Below are 23,987 nucleotides of genomic sequence, written 5' to 3'. Positions count from 1 at the left end.
GGTGGCTGATTTCCATTCTCTACACTGACAGCACTGCTTGTACTGTACTTACTTTATACTAAACAGTATCTGAAAGTTCTAGTGATTATCTAGTGACTAAAAAGTATTAATACTTCATTACTTCCCACCTCTGCGTGTGTGTGTGTGTGTGTGTGTGTGTGTGTGTGTGTGTGTGTGTGTGTGTTAGGGTAAGAGGTGAGTGGAGGTGAAGCTGTGGGATATTAATGATATTGGTGGTGTGGGTCTGTCCTCTGTGCTCGTGGAGAAGGCTGATCCATATCAGTGTTTACCTGTTTCTGATGCAGTGAGAAATTTTTCATCCCTGCTTGTTATCACTTTCTCTCCCTGATTCTTGCTTTTGTCCTTTTACAAGAAAATAATAGGTTATTAATGTAGCCTTACATTTGTTTGCCATGCTGATCAAATGTGTTTTTGTTTGTAGTCACAGGTGTGATTTAGAAAAGCAAAACTACACACATAAACACTCACAAACCACACGGCTGATGAAGCTGTTTGATTTGGATACACATAAAAAATTGTCAGCACATCATTTGAATTTTTTGCAGTGTTCATCCTAATGGACAGCAGCACTGCATGTGCAGATACATTCTTGAATCAAATAAATGTAGAACATTACTCAGTCTAGTATTACAGATTAACATAAAGTTCTGTCTATGGAGTACATATAGGTTTTGGGGCTATGGCACTCTGGCCAGCTTGGCCACACTCCACAGCTTACATATAAAACAGCTGTGGAGAATAGTTTATTTATAAAGCGATTCATAATCTGTTAATTCATCATTGTCACATGGTTTTATTTGAATGCAAATAAACTTTATTTGAATTATACTTGGAGAGATAGAGTAAGTTGGAGTGCAGCTCTAATATGTTTTGAGCAAATAATTACATGAACAGGAGTCAACAGAGAAGAGAAGAGAAGAGAAGAGAATCATAAGGTTGGTGTTACTTTGATTTTTATAAAATTAAATGACATTGGGGCCTCTGGATGTCTGGAGTCTTGATCTCCTCCATACCTGCTTCATGCCCTGGAGGACGGGGCTGCTGCCCCCCACACCCTCTAGCAGATCATTACATGAAGGAACCTGTTAAAAACAAGCGCGTTCATGCTCACAGGTGTACACACGGGTGCTCACAGACACAAACTACACCCTTTTTGGCTCCTACCTCAAAGCACACTGTGCGCTGTTGATCTTACGTGCTGCACAATAATGTTTAATATTTAGTATTTACTGTTATATTCCCATAGATCATCGTAATGATGTTGTTTATTATATTGCTCTTTTTTTCTGCTTGTTTTCTCTTTTATCGTTCTCAACAGGTGATCCAGGTGATTGATATATGTATTTTTTGTTTGTTTGTTTTGTTGGTTTTTGTATTGTGCCCTTTATCACCATTCCTGTTACCCGCTGTTTTTTCCCCTCTTTCTTTCTCCCAGTCATGTCTGTCCCGTGTGTAGCAAGTGAAAATAAAATAAAATAAACAATAAAAAAAATAAAAAAATTTCTAAACTTCTTCCCAAACTTTGCGACATTGATGAAACTTGATATAATCAAACATTCACCAGTGCTATTTACTAGGTTTTGGTGCATTTTGTCATATAAAATACATTTTTAGTTTTGCCTTATATCAAATACAGTGAAATATGAGGTGGTCAAAAATATTAGTCCCATATGAATGTTTGCTTTCAAAACACACCTACACTAATTAACCAATCAGCTTTGAACCCACACCTGTACAATCAATTGGCTTCCAAACAACACCCAATCAGCATAAAAAGTCTCCAAGGAACAGGGCTCTTTAACACATGAGAGGGAGTACTGTTACTCACCATACTAAAGACAAAGGAAATCAGTCTGGAGCTCAGAAAGAAGATAGTAGAGGCTCAAAGTAAAGGCTACACTGCCGTTTCCAAGTGATTCTCAGTGTCTACAACTGCTTGCATCATTCCCAAGAACAAGGAGACAAACCTGGCTGTGGCCATAAGCGCAATATTTCAAGAACTCTAGAGAGGAAAATAGTCAGAGATGTCAGCAAGGAACCCCGGACATCTGCCAAGATAATTGTTGCTGACCTGGCCTCTTCTGGAGTTGATGTTTCAAGGAACACAGTTGTGAGGGCTCTTCACTATGGTGGGCTTCACGGCAACCCCTTTACTCAAAGAGCGACACATCACAGCCCGACTGAGGTTTGCCCGTGAACATTTGAAATGTAAAGATGAGTTTTGGAAGTCTGTGCTTTGGTCTGATGAGACTAAACTGGAACTGTTTGAGCACATGGATGTTGCTTATGTTTGGCGAAGAATGGGACAGGTCTTCAACCCTAGGAACACAGTTGCCACATGGTGGTGGGAGCATCAAGCTGTGGGGCTGTTTTGCAGCCTCAGGCACAGGGAACCTTGTTCGAGTGCATGGCTTTATGAAAAAAGAAAATTATGTTGACATTCTGAGGAAGAATGTGCAGAAATCTGCTCGTAGTCTAGGCTTAGGTCATCGCTGGGTCTTCCAACAAGACAATTACCCAAATGTACATCAAAATTAGTTCAACAGTTTTTCAAGGATATCAAAACCAAGGTCTTGGTGTTGCCCGCACAGAGCCCAGACCTCAATCCCATTGAGAACCTGTGGCGAGTGCTCAAAGTGGATGTCCATGCTCAGAAACCACACAATTTGGACCAGCTAGAACAATTTGCAATGGAGGAATGGGCCAAAATCCCTCAGGAGACTTGTGCCAACGTAGTGAAGACCTACTCTAATAGATGTCTGTGAAGGTTCTCAGTCATCCAGGTCATCATAGTCTAAGGAGCTTGGAAAGAAAAGCGTCTGGACTTCTTTAAGTTGCTTGAAGACGTTTCACCTCTCATCCGAGAAGCTTCTTCAGTTCTAAGGTCAAATGGCAGCGAGTCCCAGATTTAAACCCAGTGGGAGTATCCCCCCAAAGAGGGACAAAGGACCCCCTGATGATCCTCTACCTAATCACGTGAGCAAAGGTGTGAAAACGGGTGTGGGTCACAATAAGCCAGCGTTTCGGGTGAGCTCATTGTGAAACCTGGCCCCACCCTATCATGTGATTTCCTGAGGTCAAATGGCCCAGGATGTGAGTGGGCGTTAAGGCGTCTGCGAAGGGATCTCAGAACTGGATTATAGATGGCAGACAGTTGCTGTCTTAAGCCACCGCCTCTGTTCAAAGATGGTCGCTCACAGTGGACATAGATGGCCTCTTTCACTCCTCTTTCAAACCATCTGTCCTCTCTGTCCAAAATGTGAACGTTGGCATCCTCGAAAGAGTGACCTTTATCCTTAAGATGCAGGTGGACTGCTGAGTCTTGTCCTGTGGAGGTGGCTCTTCTATGTTGTGCCATGCGCTTGTGAAGTGGCTGTTTGGTCTCTCCAATGTAGAGGTCCGGGCATTCCTCGCTGCACTGTACAGCATACACCACGTTGTTCAGTCTGTGTTTTGGAGTTTTGTCTTTTGGGTGAACCAGTTTGTGTCTGAGTGTGCTGCTGGGTCTGAAGTACACTGGGATGTCGTGCTTGGAGAAAACTCTCCTGAGTTTCTCTGATACACCGGCTACATAGGGGATGACAACATTGTTACGTCTGTCTTTCTTATCCTCCCTCGCTGGTGTCTGATCTTCTTTTCTGTGGCTCTTTGCTGACTTTATAAACGCCCAATTAGGATAACCGCATGTTTTGAGTGCTTCCTTTACGTGTGTGTTCCTTCTTTTTTCCCTTCAGGCTTAAAGGGAACATGTTCTGCCCGGTGGTGTAGGGTCCTAATTACTCCAAGTTTGACTTCCAGAAGCAGTGTTGGGGAGTAACGGAATACATGTCCCACCTTTGCGTATTTAAAATACAAAATAACTGTATTCCGTTACAGTTACCGTTTAAAAAGGTGATATTCAGAATACAGTTACTGTTACTACTCACATTGTGCGCTGTCTGTCCTGCGTGCTGCACAACAACTTTCAATATTTAGTATTTACTGCTGTTCACACTTAGCTAGATTAACGTGATGGTGTTGTGTTTAGTATGTTGCTTTGTTTTTTTTTTGTTTTTTTGTTTGTTTTTTTGCTTGTCTTCTCCTTTTTCTCTCAACAGGTGATCCAGGAGATTTTTTTTTCTTTCTCTTTGTCTTTGTAAGTGCCCTTTCTCACTGTCCCTTTTCCCTTCTGTTTTTCTTTTCCTTCCTCTCTTTCTTTCTCCCTTTCCTATAGAAAAAAAAAAAAAGAATACAGTTACTTTGCTGAAATAAAGGGATTATACCTCTATTTTCTTGTTTCATATTGTCGCGGGTCAGGACTGTTTGGATTTTGTTTGTCCTGTTGTTCTGTTGTTCCAGGCGGCAGCGTTACGGTTGCCATGGTTAAAAGGTGACGCGGGCTCTCTCTGTGTGTTTCCTGGGTGAGAGAGAGCGCCTTTTTGTTGTTGTTGTTGTGCTAAGCTAAAAGGCAGAATGCTACAGGTATAGCCCTAAAGAATGTAGCCTCATGGGTAGTGTAGTCTGTGCTGCAGGGAGAATGGACTACCATACCCGTTATGTGTCTGTGAGCGAGGGAGGGAGAAAAAAGAAAAGTCCGAGCTGTCACGGAGCAAAAACGGGAGCTGGAAGCATGTAAATATAATAATAACCACTGCAGCCAAGAAGAGTGCCTGACGAGCCCATTTGTAAGTAAGCTATTAAGACTCAACTGTACACTGTGTTCGTGTTTTCCTCCGGAAAAAATAAGTTCCGTTGGAGCAGCCTTTCAACGCCTCTCTCTGTCTCTGGCAAGCAAAGTTGACCCAGACAACAAAGTAAAGCTAGTTTTCGGCTACGAGCCCGACACGAACCCGACATATTAGTCAGAGGTCCCTTTACTACTGTTCGGAGCCGCGGACCTTCAGTATCAGTAATAAATCACACAGCAATAGTACATTCATGTAGTTGTAAACAGCATGATAATATATTAAGTAATCCAAAGTATTCAGAATACGTTACTCTCATTGAGTAACATAACGGAATACGTTACAGAATACATTTTGGGGCATGTATTCAGTATTCTGTAATGGAATACATTTTAAAAGTAACCTTCCCAACACTGTCCAGAGGGTGATGGGAGTCAAAGAGGAGGTACTGGTCCGTGTGTATGAGCTTCCGGTAAACTTCGATGTTGAGGTTGCCATTCTCTTCAATGTGCACCGCGCAGTCCAGGAAAGGCAAACAGTTATCCTTTGTGTCTTCCCTGGTGAACTTGATGTTTTTATCCACGGCGTTAATGTGCGCAGTGAAGGATTCCACTTCTTGTGTCTTGATTTTGACCCAGGTGTCGTCTACATATCTGTACCAGTGGCTGGGTACTCTCTCTTTAAAAGAGCCAAGAGCCTTTCTTTCCACTTCTTCCATGTAAAGGTTGGCTACGATAGGTGACACGGGGGAGCCCATGGCGCAGCCATGTTTTTGTCTGTAGAAGCCCTCTTTGTATTTGAAATATGTAGTGGTGAGGCAGAGGTCTAACAGTGTGCAGATCTGATCGGGTGTGAGGTTGGTCCTGTCTTCCAAGGAGCTGTCTTCTTGTAGTCGTTTTCTGACAGTCTCCACTGCCTCCGTGAAGAGAGAGACTACATCAAAGGACACCATGGTTTCATCTGGATCCAGGGTAAGTTTCTGGACCTTGTCGGTGAAGTCGGTGGAGTTCTTGATGTGGTGTGGGGTGTTCCCCACAAGATGTGCAAGGATGGTAGCAAGGTGTTTCGAAATGTTGTAAGTGGCTGAGTTTATGCTACTGACTATGGGTCTGAGTGGGACCCCTTCTTTGTGGATCTTAAGAAGTCCATAAATGCAGGGTATGGCATCCCCTGGGTAAAGGCGGTGATATGTGAGGCGGTCAATGATTTTGTCCTTTTCAAGCTCTTGAAGGCAAGCTATAACTTTCTTTTTGTAGCTGCTTGTGGGGTCAATGAGGATTAGCTTGTTAATTAAGAGGGACTAATGACATGGAAAAACTAACTAAGCTTCATAAAAAGGAATATTATGTTATTTGTTTAATTTATTTATTTATTGTTCTGAAACAAAGGAACATAAATAAGCTGCACATTATTTAAATACTTTACATTGTTTGTCCTAATGAACGGACAAAATAAACTGCAGCAGGTGGATCAAGCCCAATGAGACACATCTTGCATTTTTTGTATTGTGTGTGTGTGTGTGTGTGTGTGTGTGATGCATGTTTTCCATTCCTCAACTGTTTTTGCCAGTTTGTCACTGTCTCAGTTTGTGCTGGGCCATTGATACTCTACTTCATTAAATACATTTTGTGAAGGAAAAATAAAATCTACCCATATATTGAATTGAATGAAATAAAAAGTCGATAACTAATTCTCTTTGTTTGGATTTCTTTTTTTTGTTAAATGTGTCAGAGTAGTCAAATTTCCCAAAATTCTAAGAGTGCAATTATTTTGTTTTTTCCAGATGTCACCAAACTCATCATTCTCCTCTCAGTCCTCTTTGGATCTGCACCTTTCCCCCATCAACACCTCCATCTCTTTATATGTAGTCTGTCTCATCTCTAAACCGAGCTCCTACATCTATCGTGCATTTAACATCACCACCATCTTCCTCGTCCTCCCAATCTGCATCCTCATCCTCCAACATGGTCTCCAAGAGTGGAGGAAAAAAGGCTCCACCTTCATGGAAGTACTGAGTCACTCTGACTGCTTCACCTACAACATCATCATCATGGACCTGTTTGCTGTCTTAGCGTGTGTCTTCACCTATTGTGGTATCGTCATGAATAATTTAAACATGTTATCCTTGTCAATGATTTTTTACTCTTTCTCCTGCTTTGGACAAATTTTCTTTCACATGCTGACTTGTGTGGAGCACTACATGGCTGCTGTTCATCCCATCACTTATCGGAGCTTAAGGAAAGAAAGAGGGGTCAGAATCAGGAATATCAGCATAGGCTGTGTTTGGCTGCTTTGCTTTGCATTAACAGGTTTCATAATGATAGACGATATCATCCTCGCCATTGTGAATATATGTCTCGTGACATTGTCTTTAACCGTCTCCTCCTTCTGCAGCCTTTCTGTTCTCTGTGTCTTAATTCATCCAGGTCCAAGAGAAGAGAGCAGGAACAGAGACAGGGTTGACCAATCAAAGAAGAGAGCATTTTACACCATTGTGACCATACTGGGAATACTGGCATTGAAATCTCTTTGGGATCTGAATTGGTCTGTAGTGTATATTACAGGAGGACTTAATGGATGTATTTTAATGTCATGGGGTTCCTGGTTTAATATTCCCAGCAACCTCTTGTTGCCTCTGCTGTTTCTATACAGAAAGGGTAAATTTGTGTGCTTCAAGAAAAACATGGAATGAAGTTAAAGAGCACAATTTTGAAAACATTTTCTGGATCACACAAATAAAGACCAGTACAAGATGTACAAAGGAGTATTAGGCTAACATTAAGAAAAAAAAAATATTGTTGATCATTTTGAGAATAAGAGAATCTTCTTTTATTTATCTTTATGAATAAATAAATACATACATACATACAAACATACATAAATACATTCTATTTAGATTTATCATAAATCTGTCCTTCTGGCCTACTCCCTGTGTTTGTTTAGGATACACTATATATCACTATAATTGTAATAGAATGATAAAATATTAATGTGGAAGAAATATCAGAGTTTGCTTTACAAGTAGTTTTTAAAAAAACAATAAAAAACTGTTAATCGCTTTCTCAACAACAGTGGTTGTTTAGCATATTAGTGCTTGGTCATAGGGGGTTGTCTGATTGTTTGGGCTTTTTCTGTATTGTAGGTTATTTACTGTATAGTATAAAGTCTCATGAAGTGACTGTTGTTGTGATTTGGTACTATATGAATAAAACTGAATATAATTGAACAGCATAATAAAAGTTACCGCTTGTGTGTTCAATAGTAAATACTTAAGTATAGAAATAATACTGAAACAAGTACAATTCAGCATGGAAATTCTGTATTAATTACTCTGTACTCTGTATGCCAAATTGATGCTCCGTGTGTGCATGTTTGTACCAGCTGGATAGTGTAGTGGTAAGACTACACACCCTTGGAGCGGGATTTCAAGTTTGATTCCCACCCGGCATCCAGTAAGGGTCCTGGCTAGACCTCCCCATGCTTAAAAAAACACAAGTCTCGGAATGGCGCGGCTACGTCTGCAGCCTGTCCGGAGCTCGCACACAAGCGTTTCACATGTTGTACTCTGATTGTGTATGTGACAAATAAAGGTTTGTTTGTATTTATATTCATTAAAGTGTATGTAACAGTTAATACGTTATCAAGCTTATTTATGCATGTATTTATTTTCATTTGTCAGTTTGACATTCACACATTTGCAAATGCAAATTTAGGGAGGCATATAGAGGTGGAGTGGGATTGCTGTGTTATATAACCAGCACAGAACATTTAGATACATGATGAGTCAACAGAAGAGAGGCACAAAGAGAGAAAACACGAAAACAAAATGCTCATAAGGCTTCTGTTCTTTTTAAACCATTTTAATCGGCTTAAATTTCAAAATTTCATGGATGACTGAAAAATGCAGAAAAAGACTTGATACTTATTTGTATTCAATAGTTTTCACATTCATCCAGTGCAGAAACTTGAAAACAAGGACTGATTTTAAATATAAAGTCAAAATTATCAGTTGAGTAATGACTATATGATGTAACAATAACGGATAAATATTTTGAGAGTTGGGCTGTAATGGGTTAAGGGTGCCAATTTTTCACAGAGAGACAGATGAACACCTACAGCCAAGTTAATATCACCAGTTAACCTATGATGCTGTTGGACTGCGAGGAAGCAGGAGTGCCTGGACACAGCACACATGGACATGAGCATACAAACTCCACACAGAAAGCTGGTCATTGGACTCTGTAAGGCCTTGTCCACAGCACCCTGGTAGAAGTGTATTGCCAAAGACTCTTCGATCTGAAGTGAGGCCATTTCTTCTTCTTCCAGCAGGTTGATACCAGAGTTGGTGAATGTCAGATGGACATGAAGAGCAGCCAGAAACTCCTGAACACTCGGTTGGATGAAGCAGAACACAGTCTCTTGGTACAGTCCTCTTTCTTCTTTAATGATCTGTGTGAACACTCCTGAGTACACTGAGGCCTCTCTGACATTAATGCCACACTCTGTCAGGTCTGATTCATAGAAGATCAGGTTGCCCTTCTGCAGCTGCTCAAACGCCAGTTTCCCCAGTGCTTTAATCATCTTCGTACTCTTTGGAGTCCAGTGAGGATCTGTCCTTTCCCCTCCATCATACTTAATATTCTTTACTTTGGTCTGAACAACCAGGAAATGGATGTACATCTCAGTCAGGGTCTTGGGAAATCCCCTTTCCTCACTGCTTTTTAACAGGTTTTCCAGAGCTGTAGCAGTGATCCAGCAGAAGACTGGGATCTGGCACATGATGTGGAGGCTTTCTGACGTCTTTATGTGGGAGATTATGATGCCGGCCTGCTTCTCATCTCTGAATTTCTTTCTGAAGTACTCTTCCTTCTGTGGGTTACTGAACCCTCTGACCTCTGTGACAGCGTCTAAATATTTGGAGTCTTGTGGTTATCCACAAGTGAGCAGAAGGAAGCAGATTCCCAGTGATTAAATTCATGAGTCTGTAACATTAATCAGCATCTCAGTGTTGCGGAAGTTCAGAGGAAATCGATGCTCATCAAAGATGAACACAGCTTTTGAAGTTTACAAAGTTACAGATTCCTGCTTCTTTGGTTTCAGTAAAGAAGTGATGAACAAATCCAACCAAGCTGAACCTTTTATTTTTCAGCACATTCAGCTCTCTGAATGTGAATGGAAATATCAACTTTATGTCCTGGTTAGCTTTGCCTTCAGCCCAGTCCAGAGTGAACTTATGTGTCAGGAATGTTTTCCCGATCCCAGCCACTCCCTTTGTCAGCACTGTTCTGATTGGTTTGTCTCTTGCAGTTGATGTTTTAAACATGTCTTCATATCTGATTGTTGTTTCACCTTTACTGACATTTCTTTCAGTGTGTCTGACCTCATGTTCATTATTGACTTCTCCACTCCACAATGGACTGGACTGGAAAATGGGAACATTTGAGTCTTGTTTGACTCTGTGAAAAAAACTAAAAGTTTTAACAACTATGAAAATTTTAGAGTACACACAAAAACATACGAAACAGGAAAGTACAGGGGGTTTTTTTCTATTTATTTTCGTTGTTTGATTAGCATCTCAATACATTCAAAACTACTGTGCCTTTAAGTTCTCAATGTAAACCTATTATGTCCATTTCTGATTGTTTTGCAAGGGGAAAATGGTTTAAGCTATCTTTTCTATCTGGTTTGAGTCATGGTGATTTCATTTTGTAGGCATGCCCCAGCCTTATTTAATTCCAGTGAATAGTCACTACTGGCTCAAGTCTTTTTTTTAGGGGTTAGAAGAACTGCTTTCTGTTTTTACACTCCAACCACCTTGACCTGTTTACAGTGCACTCTAAAGTATCTTCTCTGGAAACTCTTTGCCAGTTTAAAAACACAATCAGAGACCATTTAAATGTGAATCAAGATGGCAGCACGCATAAATGCTGCAGCTTTTCTTTCTGCTCCTCTACATTTGTAAGACAAGGAGGAACACTGGACTGAAGACAAGTGAAAATGCAGATGACAAAAACACAAAGGTGACTTTTTTTGTTATGCAGGTTTCAGAATGAAACTGCTGAAACTGCAATATGCTGCAGTTCTGCTGGTCTTATCACAGTAATGTTGTCACAGTACATCAGATTTTGTTTTTCCTGTCTCTTGAAACAACTGTGTGCTTCTTATTTTTAAACTGCCATTTTTTTTTCAAACTGTGATGTTTCAGGAGGTTATTCGAAAATCTATTCTGCATCTCAGGTGTTTTATTACTCTGTTTTTTGTCAGATCACATATGAGAACTAGACTTCAAACCTGGAAAGCCCAAAAAGTCCAGGACAAAATCCTGCATCATGCAAAACACTCTGCATCATTCAACACAGAAGTCTAAAAATTAAACACCTTGACTGACTGTAAATCAACCGACAACCCTCCAAATTTTCAGTGTAACTGTTTTAATGGTTTTCAGCCTGTTCCTAAAACAGGGCTTAGAGGGTTGAGGCCTATGCAAACAGCAGCAGGGCCAGTGCTTTACCTCGATATAGTCCAGACTTGACTGTAACTTACTTGGACTCCAGTGTTTTCTTCCACAGTCACATTTTCTGGATAAATATCACAGTTGCACCATTATCCTTATACAGTGCGAAGCAATCTAGTATCCATGTGAGGCAATGAGGCATAGGTTTTCTTGTGGTCAGTGTGGATGGTGATTATATCTCTCGGCTGGCATGGGAATGCCTTGGTGTTACTCCGGACAAGCTAGAGGAGGTGGCTGGGGAGAGGGAGGTCTGGGCTTCTCTACTTGGGCTGCTGCCCCCACGACCCAGCCCCAGATAAGCGGAAGAAGATGGATTGATGGACAGTACAGGCGGTGCTCAGGTTGGGCTATGGTGTGCTGCTCTATCAACCAGGAGCAGGTTTCCTTGGTTCTCTGTTGTTATTTCCAATGCATTTGGGGGCTTTGCTCATGTAGTGACTCATGTGTCTGCTCAACTTGTTTAATACAATGCCTGAGACGACCTTTCATGTAATAAAGAGGCAGGTAATTGGCCGTTTTATAATTTTGTAAATTCTTTATTTTGTTGTTGCTGAGACAGAAGCCAACAGATAAGGTCTCATTCTGATTCATCAATCAAAAACCTCCTAAAGTGGTTGATAATTACAAATTTTAGAAGCAGTTAAACTGAACTTTCCTGTTACAATAACAGAAGAGTGGGTTGTGGTGCCAGGATCCAGTTTTGGATGAGCCAGTCAATGAACAATGCACAGCATTCAGTGCTTTTACACATACAGTTTTTCTTAACATATTATTCCAGCATTGACAGACCTTCTCTGGTTCTCAGTACATAAAAAAACTGATAATGATAATCAAAGGAGTTTGCAAAGAAAAGCGTCTGGACTTCTTTAAGTTGCTTGAAGACGTTTCACCTCTCATCCGAGAAGCTTCTTCAGTTCTAAGGTCAAATGGCCGAGAGTCCCAGATTTAAACCCAGTGGGAGTATCCCCCCAAGGAGGGACAAAGGACCCCCTGGTGATCCTCTAATCACATGCGCCAAGGTGTGAAAGCGGGTGTGGGACCTAATCAGCCAGGGTTTCGGGTGAGCCCATTGTGAAACCTGGCCCCACCTTGTCATGTGAATTCCTGAGGTCAGATGGCCCAGGATGTGAGTGGGCGTTAAGGCGTCTGGGGAGGGAACTCAAAACTGGATTATAGATGGCAGACAGTTGGTATGCTGTACAGTGCAGCGAGGAATGCCCAGACCTCTACATTGGAGAGACCAAACAGCCACTTCACAAGCGCATGGCACAACATAGAAGAGCCACCTCCACAGGACAAGACTCAGCAGTCCACCTGCATCTTAAGGATAAAGGTCACTCTTTCGAGGATGCCAATGTTCACATATTGGACAGAGAGGACAGATGGTTTGAAAGAGGAGTGAAAGAGGCCATCTATGTCCACTGTGAGCGACCATCTTTGAACAGAGGCGGTGGTTTACGACACCAACTGTCTGCCATCTATAATCCAGTTTTGAGTTCCCTCCCCAGACGCCTTAACGCCCACTCACATCCTGGGCCATCTGACCTCAGGAATTCACATAACAAGGTGGGGCCAGGTTTCACAATGGGCTCACCCGAAACCCTGGCTGATTAGGTACCACACCCGCTTTCACACCTTGGCGCATGTGATTAGAGGATCACCAGGGGGTCCTCTGTCCCTCCTTGGGGGGATACTCCCACTGGGTTTAAATCTGGGACTCTCGGCCATTTGACCTTAGAACTGAAGAAGCTTCTCGGATGAGAGGTGAAACGTCTTCAAGCAACTTAAAGAAGTCCAGACGCTTTTCTTTGCAAACTCCTTTGACTACGATGACCTGGATGACTGAGAACCTTCACAGACATGATAATGATAATCTTTTTATTTGTATTTTTTAATATTCTAAAAGTCGCTTAATAATTTACCTGATCAGCAAACGTCATATTTTCTCTATGTGCTCTCAGTTATTGGGTTTAAAGGTTTTTAAGGTTTAACCAGAAATATCTGAGGGTGTGTTTAGTTACTGTAATGCTGCTGACAGGAGACCCATCACAGCTATTTCCAGGTGGGAAAGCAAAGTTAAAACTTTCCTGCTTTACCAAATATATGTGTATGCATATGAACCAGTGCTGGTTCACATATATGCATTAAATTCTTCTACATTTCTTTAATGCAATGATGCATTACTGTGTATTATGCATGTTGCCGCCATTGCATCCTTTGTTGATTCATTCAACTCTCAAATCATCACATAAGTAAGAGACATATCTGTCTATTTCAACACAAAGAGTCCCCATTAGCATTCAGTTCTACAAAACGTCTACTCAAATGCTGAAATAATCACTTATTGTAATAGATCAGCTTCAAAATTTAGAAGTGCAATATAGTCATGCAAAAAAAAGCAAAATTTTTAAAAGTTTCCAATGGACTACGTGCAGAAAAAAAGTATATACTTAGTATAGACTAACAGTTTGCTGGTCTGAAGCATTCAGGTGTGTTAACACAATGCCACAATCTTCCCAGGAGTGGAATTCCTGCCAAATTCACCCAAGTATGAAGTGCTCAGAGGAAATGCAAAAAACATCCAAGAACAACATTTCAGACTTGATGCCTGGGCACAGGGTTGACTAAGTATAGCTTATTTGTAAGGGCTGCCAGGAGAAAACCTCTTCTCCAGATTAATTAAAACTTATTGTTTGAAGCTTTTTAAAAAGGTTATTAATATAACTTCACATTTGTTTACCATGCTTATCAAATATTTTTATACACATCATTCCTGAACTGCAGTCACAGGTGAGATTTTAATAACAGAACAGCACACATAAACTTGCAGTGATGCTGCTGTTCAATTTGGATACACACAGAAAATTGTCTGCGCCTCATTTTATGCAGTGCTCATCCTAATCCTTCAAGTTCCTTGGAGTCCACATCTCCGAGGATCTCATCTGGACGACCAACTGCTCCAAGCTGGTCAAGAAGGCTCACCAGCGCCTCTTCTTCTTGAGGACTCTGAGGAAGAACCACCTGTCCTCAGACATCCTGGTGAACTTCTATCGCTGCACCATCGAGAGCATCCTGACCAACTGTATAACAGTCTGGTACGGGAACTGCTCCGCCTCGGACCGGAAGGCGTTGCAGAGGGTCGTGAAAACTGCCCAGTGCATCGCCGGAGCACCACTTCCTGCCATAAAGGACATCTACAGGAAGCGGTGTCTGAAAAGGGCTGGGAAAATCATCAGAGACCCCAGTCACCCATCACATGGACTCTTCACCCTCCTGCCCTCTGGGAGGCGCTACAGGAGCCTCCGGACTAAGACCACCAGGTACCAGAACAGCTTCTTCCCCACAGCTGTCAGACTCCTGAACTCTGCCTCCTGACATCTGACCCACTTTAAACTCATGGACTGAACATACACACACCCACAACCACTAGCACTTTACCACTACTGTATAGTTCTGTGTAGATAATCATTCTGTACATACGATAATTTTTAAACCACAACTGTTTATAACTTACATAGTTCACATTCTGTATAACTGTATATCTCAGATTTCTGTATAGTTTTTATTTCATATTTATATCCTGTACATAGCTTGTACTCACTACAGCCTGTACATACTTATAGTTATAGAATATTCATAACATACTTCACACCGTGTACATTATAACATACCATAATAGACCCATTTCTGTAATATACTTACACATCTCTATTATTGCTAATTTATATTGTAATATATCTATATCACGACTAAAGCACTTTCTGGATGGATGCAAACTGCATTTCGTTGCCCTGTACCTGTGACATGTGCAATGACAATAAAGTTGAATTCTATTCTATTCTATTCTATTCTATTCTATTCTATTCTAATGGACAACAGCACCACAGGTGCTGATACATTCTTGAATCAAATAAACTCTTCTTACTTCTCTTACTCACTCTGGTATTAGAGATAAACATAATGTTTCGTGTGTGAAGTATGTATAGGTAGTTGGCCTATAATACTGTAATAATTTATTGATAGAGTAATTATTAATTTGTTATTTCATTGTTGTCACATGGTTTTATTTGCACACCAATTTGATTAATACTTAGATATAGAGGGGAGGAGTGTGGCTCCTTGTTTTTGAGCAAATAATCCCACAGGAACAGGAGTCCACAGGAACAGACAGAGAGGGAGGAGGGCCAGAAAACAAAGGTTGGTGTTGATTATTACAAAATTAAATGACATTAAACAAAGTTTATTTTCAATTCCAGTGTATGTTGTCAATTCTGCAGTTTTATGACTAACTGTGTCATAAAAAGTTGATTTATGGTTTTAAAATCATAAGATCTATTAGCACTTTGAATATGTGACAAAAAAAATAATCTCAAAAAATGTGTGTGTGTGAGTCAAGTTTTCAAAATGCATCGACTCAAAATCCATTTTCATCACATCCATGATACAGAACTATACAGTATGTGTTTTATAGACACTATATATTTCTGACTCAATCTAAAGGTGTTTCATATTTTCAGAATATCATAAGGCTTTTGAGTAATAAAAACACCCTGAAAACTGGGGATAAACAGTCTATATTTTAAATATTTAGATAGGCCTCAATCATATTGCTATATTATTGCATTCTCATCTTTTTCTGGTGGCTTCATATATCACACTTATTCATTAAAATTTAACAAATAGCAAAGAAGGGCGCCAGTAGAAGAAAAACAACGTTTAAACAAAGTTAGAGTTTTTTTCAGCAGCATATTGTAAAGAAAATGAAAAATTCTTAAAGAATATTTTAATGTACTTTAAATACACGCAGCTTTACATATTTACTGAGGAAACATGTCATGAAAAACTAAAATCACAGTAGAGGTGAGACAGTGACAGATGGTGTAGTTAATGCCTCTGTTTTTTTTTGATATACAAAACTCTGCACATCATTTAAATTCTTTCCACTTGTTGTCCTAATGGACAAAATAAACAGCAGCAGGTGGATGAAGCCCAGTCTGGCACATAGTGCATGTTTGTGCAGTGTGTGGTAGTCAAAGAAGAAATGGTTGATTTGTGTGTCTATGTTATGCATGCTTTTTCTCAAAATCAGTGTCACTGCTAAACTGTTTTTCCAAGTTTGCAATGTTTTCAGTTTTTCTACCATATTTGAATTGGGCTGAAACATCTTCTGAACAAATAATTGCATATAGACACGGTGTTCCCGTGAAGAGAAACATATAGGAGGTTCAGAAACAGAGTGAAGGTCAGTGGAAAGTAGTCAGATTTCCAGAAAGTCAATTGTGAGATATATCCACCATACAGCAGCACTACTGTTCAATCTGATATGGTATAACCTTTAATAATCTTTTGTCCCAGATGTTTCTCTCAGATTTTGCTTGACACATATTGACACACTGACAAATGTTAAACAAAGTCTTGGTGGAAAAATAATAGTATCTTGTACTGTATTGCATAATTTACTAAACTACAGAGACCCTCAAGGGACATTGGAGAAAAAAAAGAAAGAAGATGAACTTTTGCGATCCGGAACAGTTATTCTTCGTTTTTTTTCTCCATTGTCCCTTGTGGGCAGCCCTACTACACATACTTTAACTTTAAGTATCTATTTTCCAGTATTACTGAAAAATAAAATGACAAATTAAACAAGGAAAGTTTAAAGGAAAAAAGAGCAGAAGTGATTTTTTTGTCTAATGTAATTACTTTAGAACATTTTAGCATAACTATCTGATGTTTATGGATGCTTGTTTCTTCCACCACAGCTACAGACAGAGGTAAGTCAAACAGTCAAGTTATCCCAAAATGTTATAGTATTATCTCAAACTTTTTGACTTAATGGCTGATTATAACAAGATTTCAAATTACTTCTGAGTAATTCTAATGTGGCCACATATTGCAGCTTTTGGGTTCCATAGCAACAAAGTTATTGTCTAAGGCAACAACAAAATTTCCGCATTATACAATATTCTCAAAATCTCATGCTAGAAAAATTACAAAATGTTATAATGAAAGAAAAAATGGGGAAATAAAGTTGAATATAGAAACTAAATAGAGACTAAACAGACAAATTTAATTTGTGTTTATTCTGTTGATTTGGCCTTTTTTCCCTTCTTTTTATTCCTGCAGTCTTACTATTTGTCTTTCCAACTGCACAGTTGGTGTGTAGCACCCACAATTTTGTTGTATATGTATAATAACAATAAAGAGCTTTATTTCCCCCCAGATGTCTGCAAACTCATCATTCTTCACTCAGTCCTCTTTGGATCTCCACCTTTCCTCCATGAACATCTCCCTTCCATTATACGTGTACTGTATCATCTCTAAACCAAGCTCCTACATCTATCGTGCAGTGAGCATCATTATCATCTTCCTCGTCATCCCCATCTGCATCCTCATCCTCCAACATGGTCTCCAAGAATGGAGGAAAAAAGGCTCCACCTTTATGGAAGTACTGAGTCACTCTGACTGCTTCACCTACAACATTTTCATCTCAGACCTGTTTGCTGTTTTAGCAAGTATCTTCATTTGCTGTGGTAGTGTCACGAAATATTTAAACATGTTATTTTGGGCGTTCTTTCTTTACTCTGTCTGCTGGTTTGGACTGATTTTCTTTTACATACTGACTTGTGTGGAGCACTACATGGCTGCTGTTCATCCCATCACTTATCTGAGCTTAAGGAAAGAAAGATGGGTCAGAATCAGAAATATCAGCATAGGCTGTGTTTGGCTGCTTTGCTTTGCACTGTCAGGATTTACAATGATAAACGATATCATCATCTCCGTCGTGAATTTTTGCCTCTTGACATTGTTTTTAACCGTCTCCTCCTTCTGCAGCCTTTCTGTTCTCCGTGTCTTAATTCATTCAGGCCCAAGAGAAGAGAGCAGGAACAGAGATAGGGTTGACCAATCAAAGAAGAGGGCATTTTACACCATTGTGACCATAATGGGAATGATGGCGTTGATGTTTGCTTGGGATCTGAATTGGTCTGTAGTGTATACTGCAGGAGGACTTAATGGATGTATGTTAATGTCATGGGATTTCCTATTTAATCTTCCCTGCAACCTCTTGTTGCCTCTGCTGTTTCTATACAGAAAGGGTAAATTTGTGTGTTGCAAGAACAACACGCAATGAATTTAAGAAGATTGCCTGGGAACATTTGGAGTCGTCTCTTCCTGTAGTTTTTGAGATGAGCAGATGACATCTAAAGATCTGACCCTGGGGGACAAGCAGCTCCAGAAAAGCAACTGATGCCTTGTGGCCCACTAATTGATTTTGTATTTTCTGGCTTTGTCTCTGCTCATTTTTGATTTTCATTCATTTTTTTTCCTGCCAGATAATAACTTCCAATAATTTCCACCGTTTCCCTGTGGATTATAACTTAGATAAGATCTGGCTTTCTACTGTATTCCCATGGGACTGAATTTCCAAGGGATGCTGCTTTTCTTTTTGTATTATTATTATCAACACAGAACAAAGAGATAAGCACATCTTTGCAGGGACAACATGTAATGAGCAAAAAGAAGGTCTGGATGTTCCTGTTCTCTTCTCAGTCTTGCCTCTCAAAGCATTAGTAGGTTAATTAGATAGGTATAATTTATGCAAATTGATTATGTGACGATTTTAATAAGGAGTTATCATTACAAAAAATGGGCATGCTTTATTGATGTACAGAATTTAGAGGTATTTGGTGCTCAGACTCTGATAGCCCGTTTCTGCTGAACCGAACCTCAGCTGTGATAGCGAGCAGAGCATCCTAGCTCTGTACTGCCAACTGGGTAATATTTATCACAGACTACACTTTTTAAACCAGATTTTTCAAACTCTAGTCCACGAGGGCCGTTATCCTGAATCTTTAACATCTGTCCCTGCTGCAACACACCTGAATAAAATTAGTAGGTCATTAGCAAGACACTATAGAACTTGACTGCATCCTGAGGTGGCAATTCAGCTATTTGATTCATGTTACAGAGGCTCAAGAGTGCATGAACATGGTGCAATAAAAGTAGATTTAGAAGTACTGTTTTTTTTTTAGAAAAAAACAAACAAACAACAACTTTTATTTAAATTTGACCTGCAGTCTATCTGGGTCAGATATAAACCAAGTTTAGGTGGAGTTTATTTTCGTTGTGCTGACTTTTTACAGTCAGTTACAATAACTCGTACTGCGCACTAGCTAGCATGATGGAGTTTCTATACAGCTGGGCGGGTGCTGTGATGTTACTGATAGTGAACTTTATTTTATTCATAAGGTTAGTTAGTAGAGTTGCCAACTGTCCTGTAAAAAACGGAATCGTCCCTCATTTAGAGAAAATATTACGTGTTTCGTATTGAGCTGAAAAGGAACACAATTTGTCCAGGACTTCAGCTACAATGGAAAAAGACACAAAGCTGGATTTATTCTGTCATTACGCTGCACAGCTGCCTCTTCTTCTCTCATTCTCCCCCTCCCTCTCCTGTTGCTACTTCAATCATGAAACTGATCAATGATCAGCTGATCGGCTTTTCTGTCGCAAGTCCCGTCTCTCTTGTTTGTTTCAGAGCTGAACAGGTGATGGAGAAACAGGTTTACCTTTTAGGTGACATGAATGAGTTGAAGGGAAGTTATGAACTGTTTCTGAGAGACAAATAACACCAGGATCCTTTTTTGTGTAGCTGACAGCTGGTAACTGTGCAGGGGCGGGTCTAGCAAAGTGATGCCAGGGGGCCAGGTAGGGCATTAACAGGGAAAGGGGGGGACAAGGAAATACTTTTCTTTCTTATTCTCATTTAAAATGTCTAGTTTTAATAAATAATTATCTGAATCTTACAACCAAAGTTTTTATCTGATGTAAAATGTATAGAAATCATACATATACCAACAAGACTGTACATCACTGTCACAACAGCGTTTGTTTTCATTCAAAGGATTTATGGCTTTAGTACCTGGTGGGCTGGTCTGTAGTCAAAATGCCCGATTTTTTGTCCCAGTCCAGCCCTGGGTCTGCCTCACGAGCTGCAGCTGAGATTTATTGCAGCTCTTCAACCACACATGAGGAGCTTCCACTCTTTCCCCCTTTTTCCCTGAGCTGTGAGCTGCAGTGGTTTGGGCAGCAGCCTATAGCTGTGTGTGTGAATTTGTGAAATTTGGTATAACCTTGTTTTTTCTTTGTTCTTTTAAATCTCTTGATTGCCTTCACAGAGATAATAGTGACTCACAGTAGAAGCAGGTAGGGGTTCTCTGCCATTTTTGTTTCAACTGTTTTCTCCTGTTTTGTGGCTAGTCAGTGAGCACAGCCAATGTATTTTTGTTTTCTGATAGAGAGATCTTGGTTTGTTTCTAGTTAGAAAGGGGGTTTTGTTTGTTGTTTTGGCCTTGGAGACCCTGACGAACAGAGCTTCCCTGTGTTCATTCTTGCTTGATTAGTTCTGTGAAATAAATCATGTTTTAATGACATCTACCTTGTGGCAGTTTGTTTCCTTTTTCGCTTTGTTACCCCCCCACCCCAGATAATACTTTGATTATAAGTGGGGTGTAGCAGCCTCTCAGCGGCTTTCTTAATGGGGGTTGTCCCTACAGCCTTCAACCTGACAGAGAGCGCCCTGAAAGAAGAGCTGCTGTCCCTTCCTGAGAAGAAGATCCTATGACTGCTTCATGTGAAGCACACATTGTTTGACTTCACGGAGTGGTCCCAACAGGCTGGGATATGGTAACCTATTCTCTTCAGGTTGTAAATTAATCCTGAGTGTACGAGGAAGGGAAGCCTCTGATGGTTTATTGTTCTGTGCCATGATACCAGTTTTTGTGGCTCCAAAGCAGAATCCAGAGAGAAGAGACCGGTTTATAATAGAATCCAAGCTCTAATAAAAAGTAAACAATGGGTAAGAAGTGTTAAGGAATACTGCTGACTAAACTATCAAAATAAGAGCATAGTAACATGATTGGTTAAATATGTCTGAGTGGCTGTTCAAATACCTAAAATTTCTAACATCTATGTGTGAAATGCTGGTTGTTTATTTCAGGAATCCAAAACAGAAATTCAGGCTGGTTTCCTTAGTACTATTCATTTAAGTGGTGAATAAAGATAAGATAAAGATAACTGTCTAAACTGATGTCTGAATTTCTGGAAACATGTTCATTAAGTGAAAAAAGTGAAAAGATTATTAATGTTAATAAGTGCGCAACAAAATGGCCTCCGTACCAGAAAGGAATACGTTCAACAAAACCACCACACTCCCACTAAAAATAGCTACACAAGGTTTAGTTTTGCTTTGAATTAGACTGGTGGCTGAAGACGTACTTCTGGCCTTCAATCCCAGGCCTAAAGTCACCACAGTCAAAGTAATTAGCCTGGCTACAAACAGGAAAAGGTCGTGACTCAGAAGAACAAGTGGCAAAGCAAATATAAATCTTGCATCTTCCTGAGAAACGCTTTTCACCTTGACAGGCCAGAATCTGGAGTCGCTGGTCTGGCCTGATACCCTGATTGTCGTGTTCTCTGAGTTGCGTTATGCGAATGATGAGAAGAGGTGAGTCTTACTTTGTGGGTTCATTCTCCGAAAACTGTTCAAATAAAAACAAATTTGGTACAGCAATTTCGTATGACTGGGCTTCTACATGCACACCTTTAAGGGAAAAAGAAGAATGGCGGATCACATGAGAAACGACCTGCATGCACCTATGATCTAACCTACGATCAGCAAATTATCATGTTACAATAAAGTGCTGTACTCGACAGGAAAACAACACTAGTGATGGCCCGTTTGAAGCTGAAGTTCTGGTGCATGTGTCAAAAAAATCAACAGACTGCTTCAGAAATACTGTGCTGAGGCTTGGTGCGTCTGAACAGAGTCACATGATCTATGATGTACAACACTTCATTTGGCACGTCACGGCTCAGTACCTGATTCAATGGTTATATTTTTGCCCACTAGATGTCACCAAAGATAACTGTGTTGAAAAGCTTCCAGTAATGAACCGTTTCAGTACAAGCTTCGGTGCTTCAGAAAGCTTCATTTGGCCATCGCTAGGCCTCTAGGCGACTGAGGAGAATAGTGCGGAACTAGAGTAAGCGACTCCATGGGAAGTCGAAGGTCACACAATGAGGAGACTGTGCAGCCCACCACAGTCTTTTCAAATTAACTATTTACAAATCTTCATATATAAACACCAGCTCAGTCAAGGCCCTGCCAGACATAGATGCAAGGACTGAAATGAAGCAAACCGCTATAGTTGGCCTGCAAGAAGCTAGGCCAACTGTGGAGACGAAGGCTCCCGCTGAGAGCCACCCAGGTACTGGGTTGGCTGCCATGGAAGGGCAGTAAACCTTAGTGAAGGTCAATGCAGATGATAACATTGCCCCTCCACTAGGCCCATGAGGTGGAAACACTCTGGGTCAATTTGGCCCGCACTCCAGAAGGGAGGGCAACATCCGAAGTGACATAAGCCTGCCAAATGACCTCCTCGACCCAGCAGGACAACCTGGATTTATATTCACAATAGCGATGATGATATCTTCTGTGATTACGTCTCTTGATATTGTTTTTCACCGTCTCCTCCTACTGCGGACTTTCTGTTCAGTTAATCTTATCAGAGATGATAATATATCAATATTTTCATCTCAAAGAATTACTGTTTTTTGTATAAGTGATTCTAAAATTGACAGGAGGTGACACAGAATTTCTCAAAGTTAAAATAAACTAAAAGAAACTAAACTTTTAGTTTAGTCCCCCCCACCATACTGGTTGATCATTAGAAATTTTAGAAATAGTTAGACTGAACTTTTAAAACAATATTCTCCTTTTTCACTTCATATACCACATACACAATACATACATTAAATTATTTAATGTCTAATATTCACAATGTATATAGACTATATTTAGTAATATATAGTCTGGTATGGTGTCAGGATTCCAATTTTGGGTGAGCCAGTGAATGAACAAAGTAGTAATTTAGTTACAGAGGGAAAAAAATAGCAAAGTCTTTAATGAGTTTTGTAATTACTACAAATATGAGCTGTCTAATTTCAGTGCATTCAACTTGGAGCGATCAGTGTTCTTAAGCATACAATATTTCTCCCGCATTGACATCACTTCTCATAAAAACACAGGTTTGGGCAGTTTGATGGCTTAGGTATGTTAGCACAATGCCACAGTCTTCCCAGGTGTGGACTTTCCACCAAATTCACCCCCTAGGTCAAACTATAAAATGCTGAGAGCACCTGCAGAAAAAGCTCAGACTCTTAACGCCTCAATTAGTGTTAAATGATAAAGCTACAATTAAGGGAAAAACATGAACTAAGTATGGCTCATTTGTAAGGGCTGCCAGGAGAAAACCTCGTCTCCTGCGTAAGTAAACCTATTGTATGAAGCCCAGTTTTAAGTTTCTTGAAAAGGTTCACCTTACATTTGTTTACCATCATATCAAACATGTTTTTGTTTGCGTGCGATTTAGAATTTATTTAGATTTTGATGTGATTTAGAAAAGCAAAACTACACACTTAAACACTCACAAACCACATGGCTGATGAAGCTGTTTGATTTGGATACACATAAATAATTGTCAGCACATCATTTGAATTTTTTGCAGCGTTCATTTTAATGGACAACAGCTCTGCATGTGCTGATACATTATTAAATCAAATGAATGTAGAATATTACTCACTCTAGGATTACAGATACACATAAAGTTCTGTTGTGGAGTACATATAGGTGGTTGGGCTATGATACTCTGCCAGCCTGGCCACACTCCACAGCTTACATATAAAACAGCTGTGCAGAAGAGTTTATTGATAAAGCGATTCATAATGTG

General features: G+C 40.1%; 1 protein-coding gene across 1 annotated transcript; it reads left to right on the top strand.

Moving 5' to 3' along the window:
• Nucleotides 1–5,617: 5,617 nt before the first annotated feature.
• Nucleotides 5,618–7,377, top strand: LOC109199361 (uncharacterized). Its single transcript, XM_019354682.1, has 2 exons — nt 5,618–5,656; nt 6,469–7,377. The coding sequence occupies exons 1-2, from the start codon at nt 5,636–5,638 to the stop codon at nt 7,375–7,377; spliced, it is 930 nt and encodes a 309-aa protein (XP_019210227.1). The 5' UTR covers nt 5,618–5,635.
• Nucleotides 7,378–23,987: the final 16,610 nt, after the last annotated feature.

Source organism: Oreochromis niloticus, linkage group LG3, assembly GCF_001858045.2.
Source record: "Oreochromis niloticus isolate F11D_XX linkage group LG3, O_niloticus_UMD_NMBU, whole genome shotgun sequence".
NCBI classification, from domain to species: domain Eukaryota; kingdom Metazoa; phylum Chordata; class Actinopteri; order Cichliformes; family Cichlidae; genus Oreochromis; species Oreochromis niloticus.
This window is presented reverse-complemented; position numbering and strand designations above follow the sequence as displayed.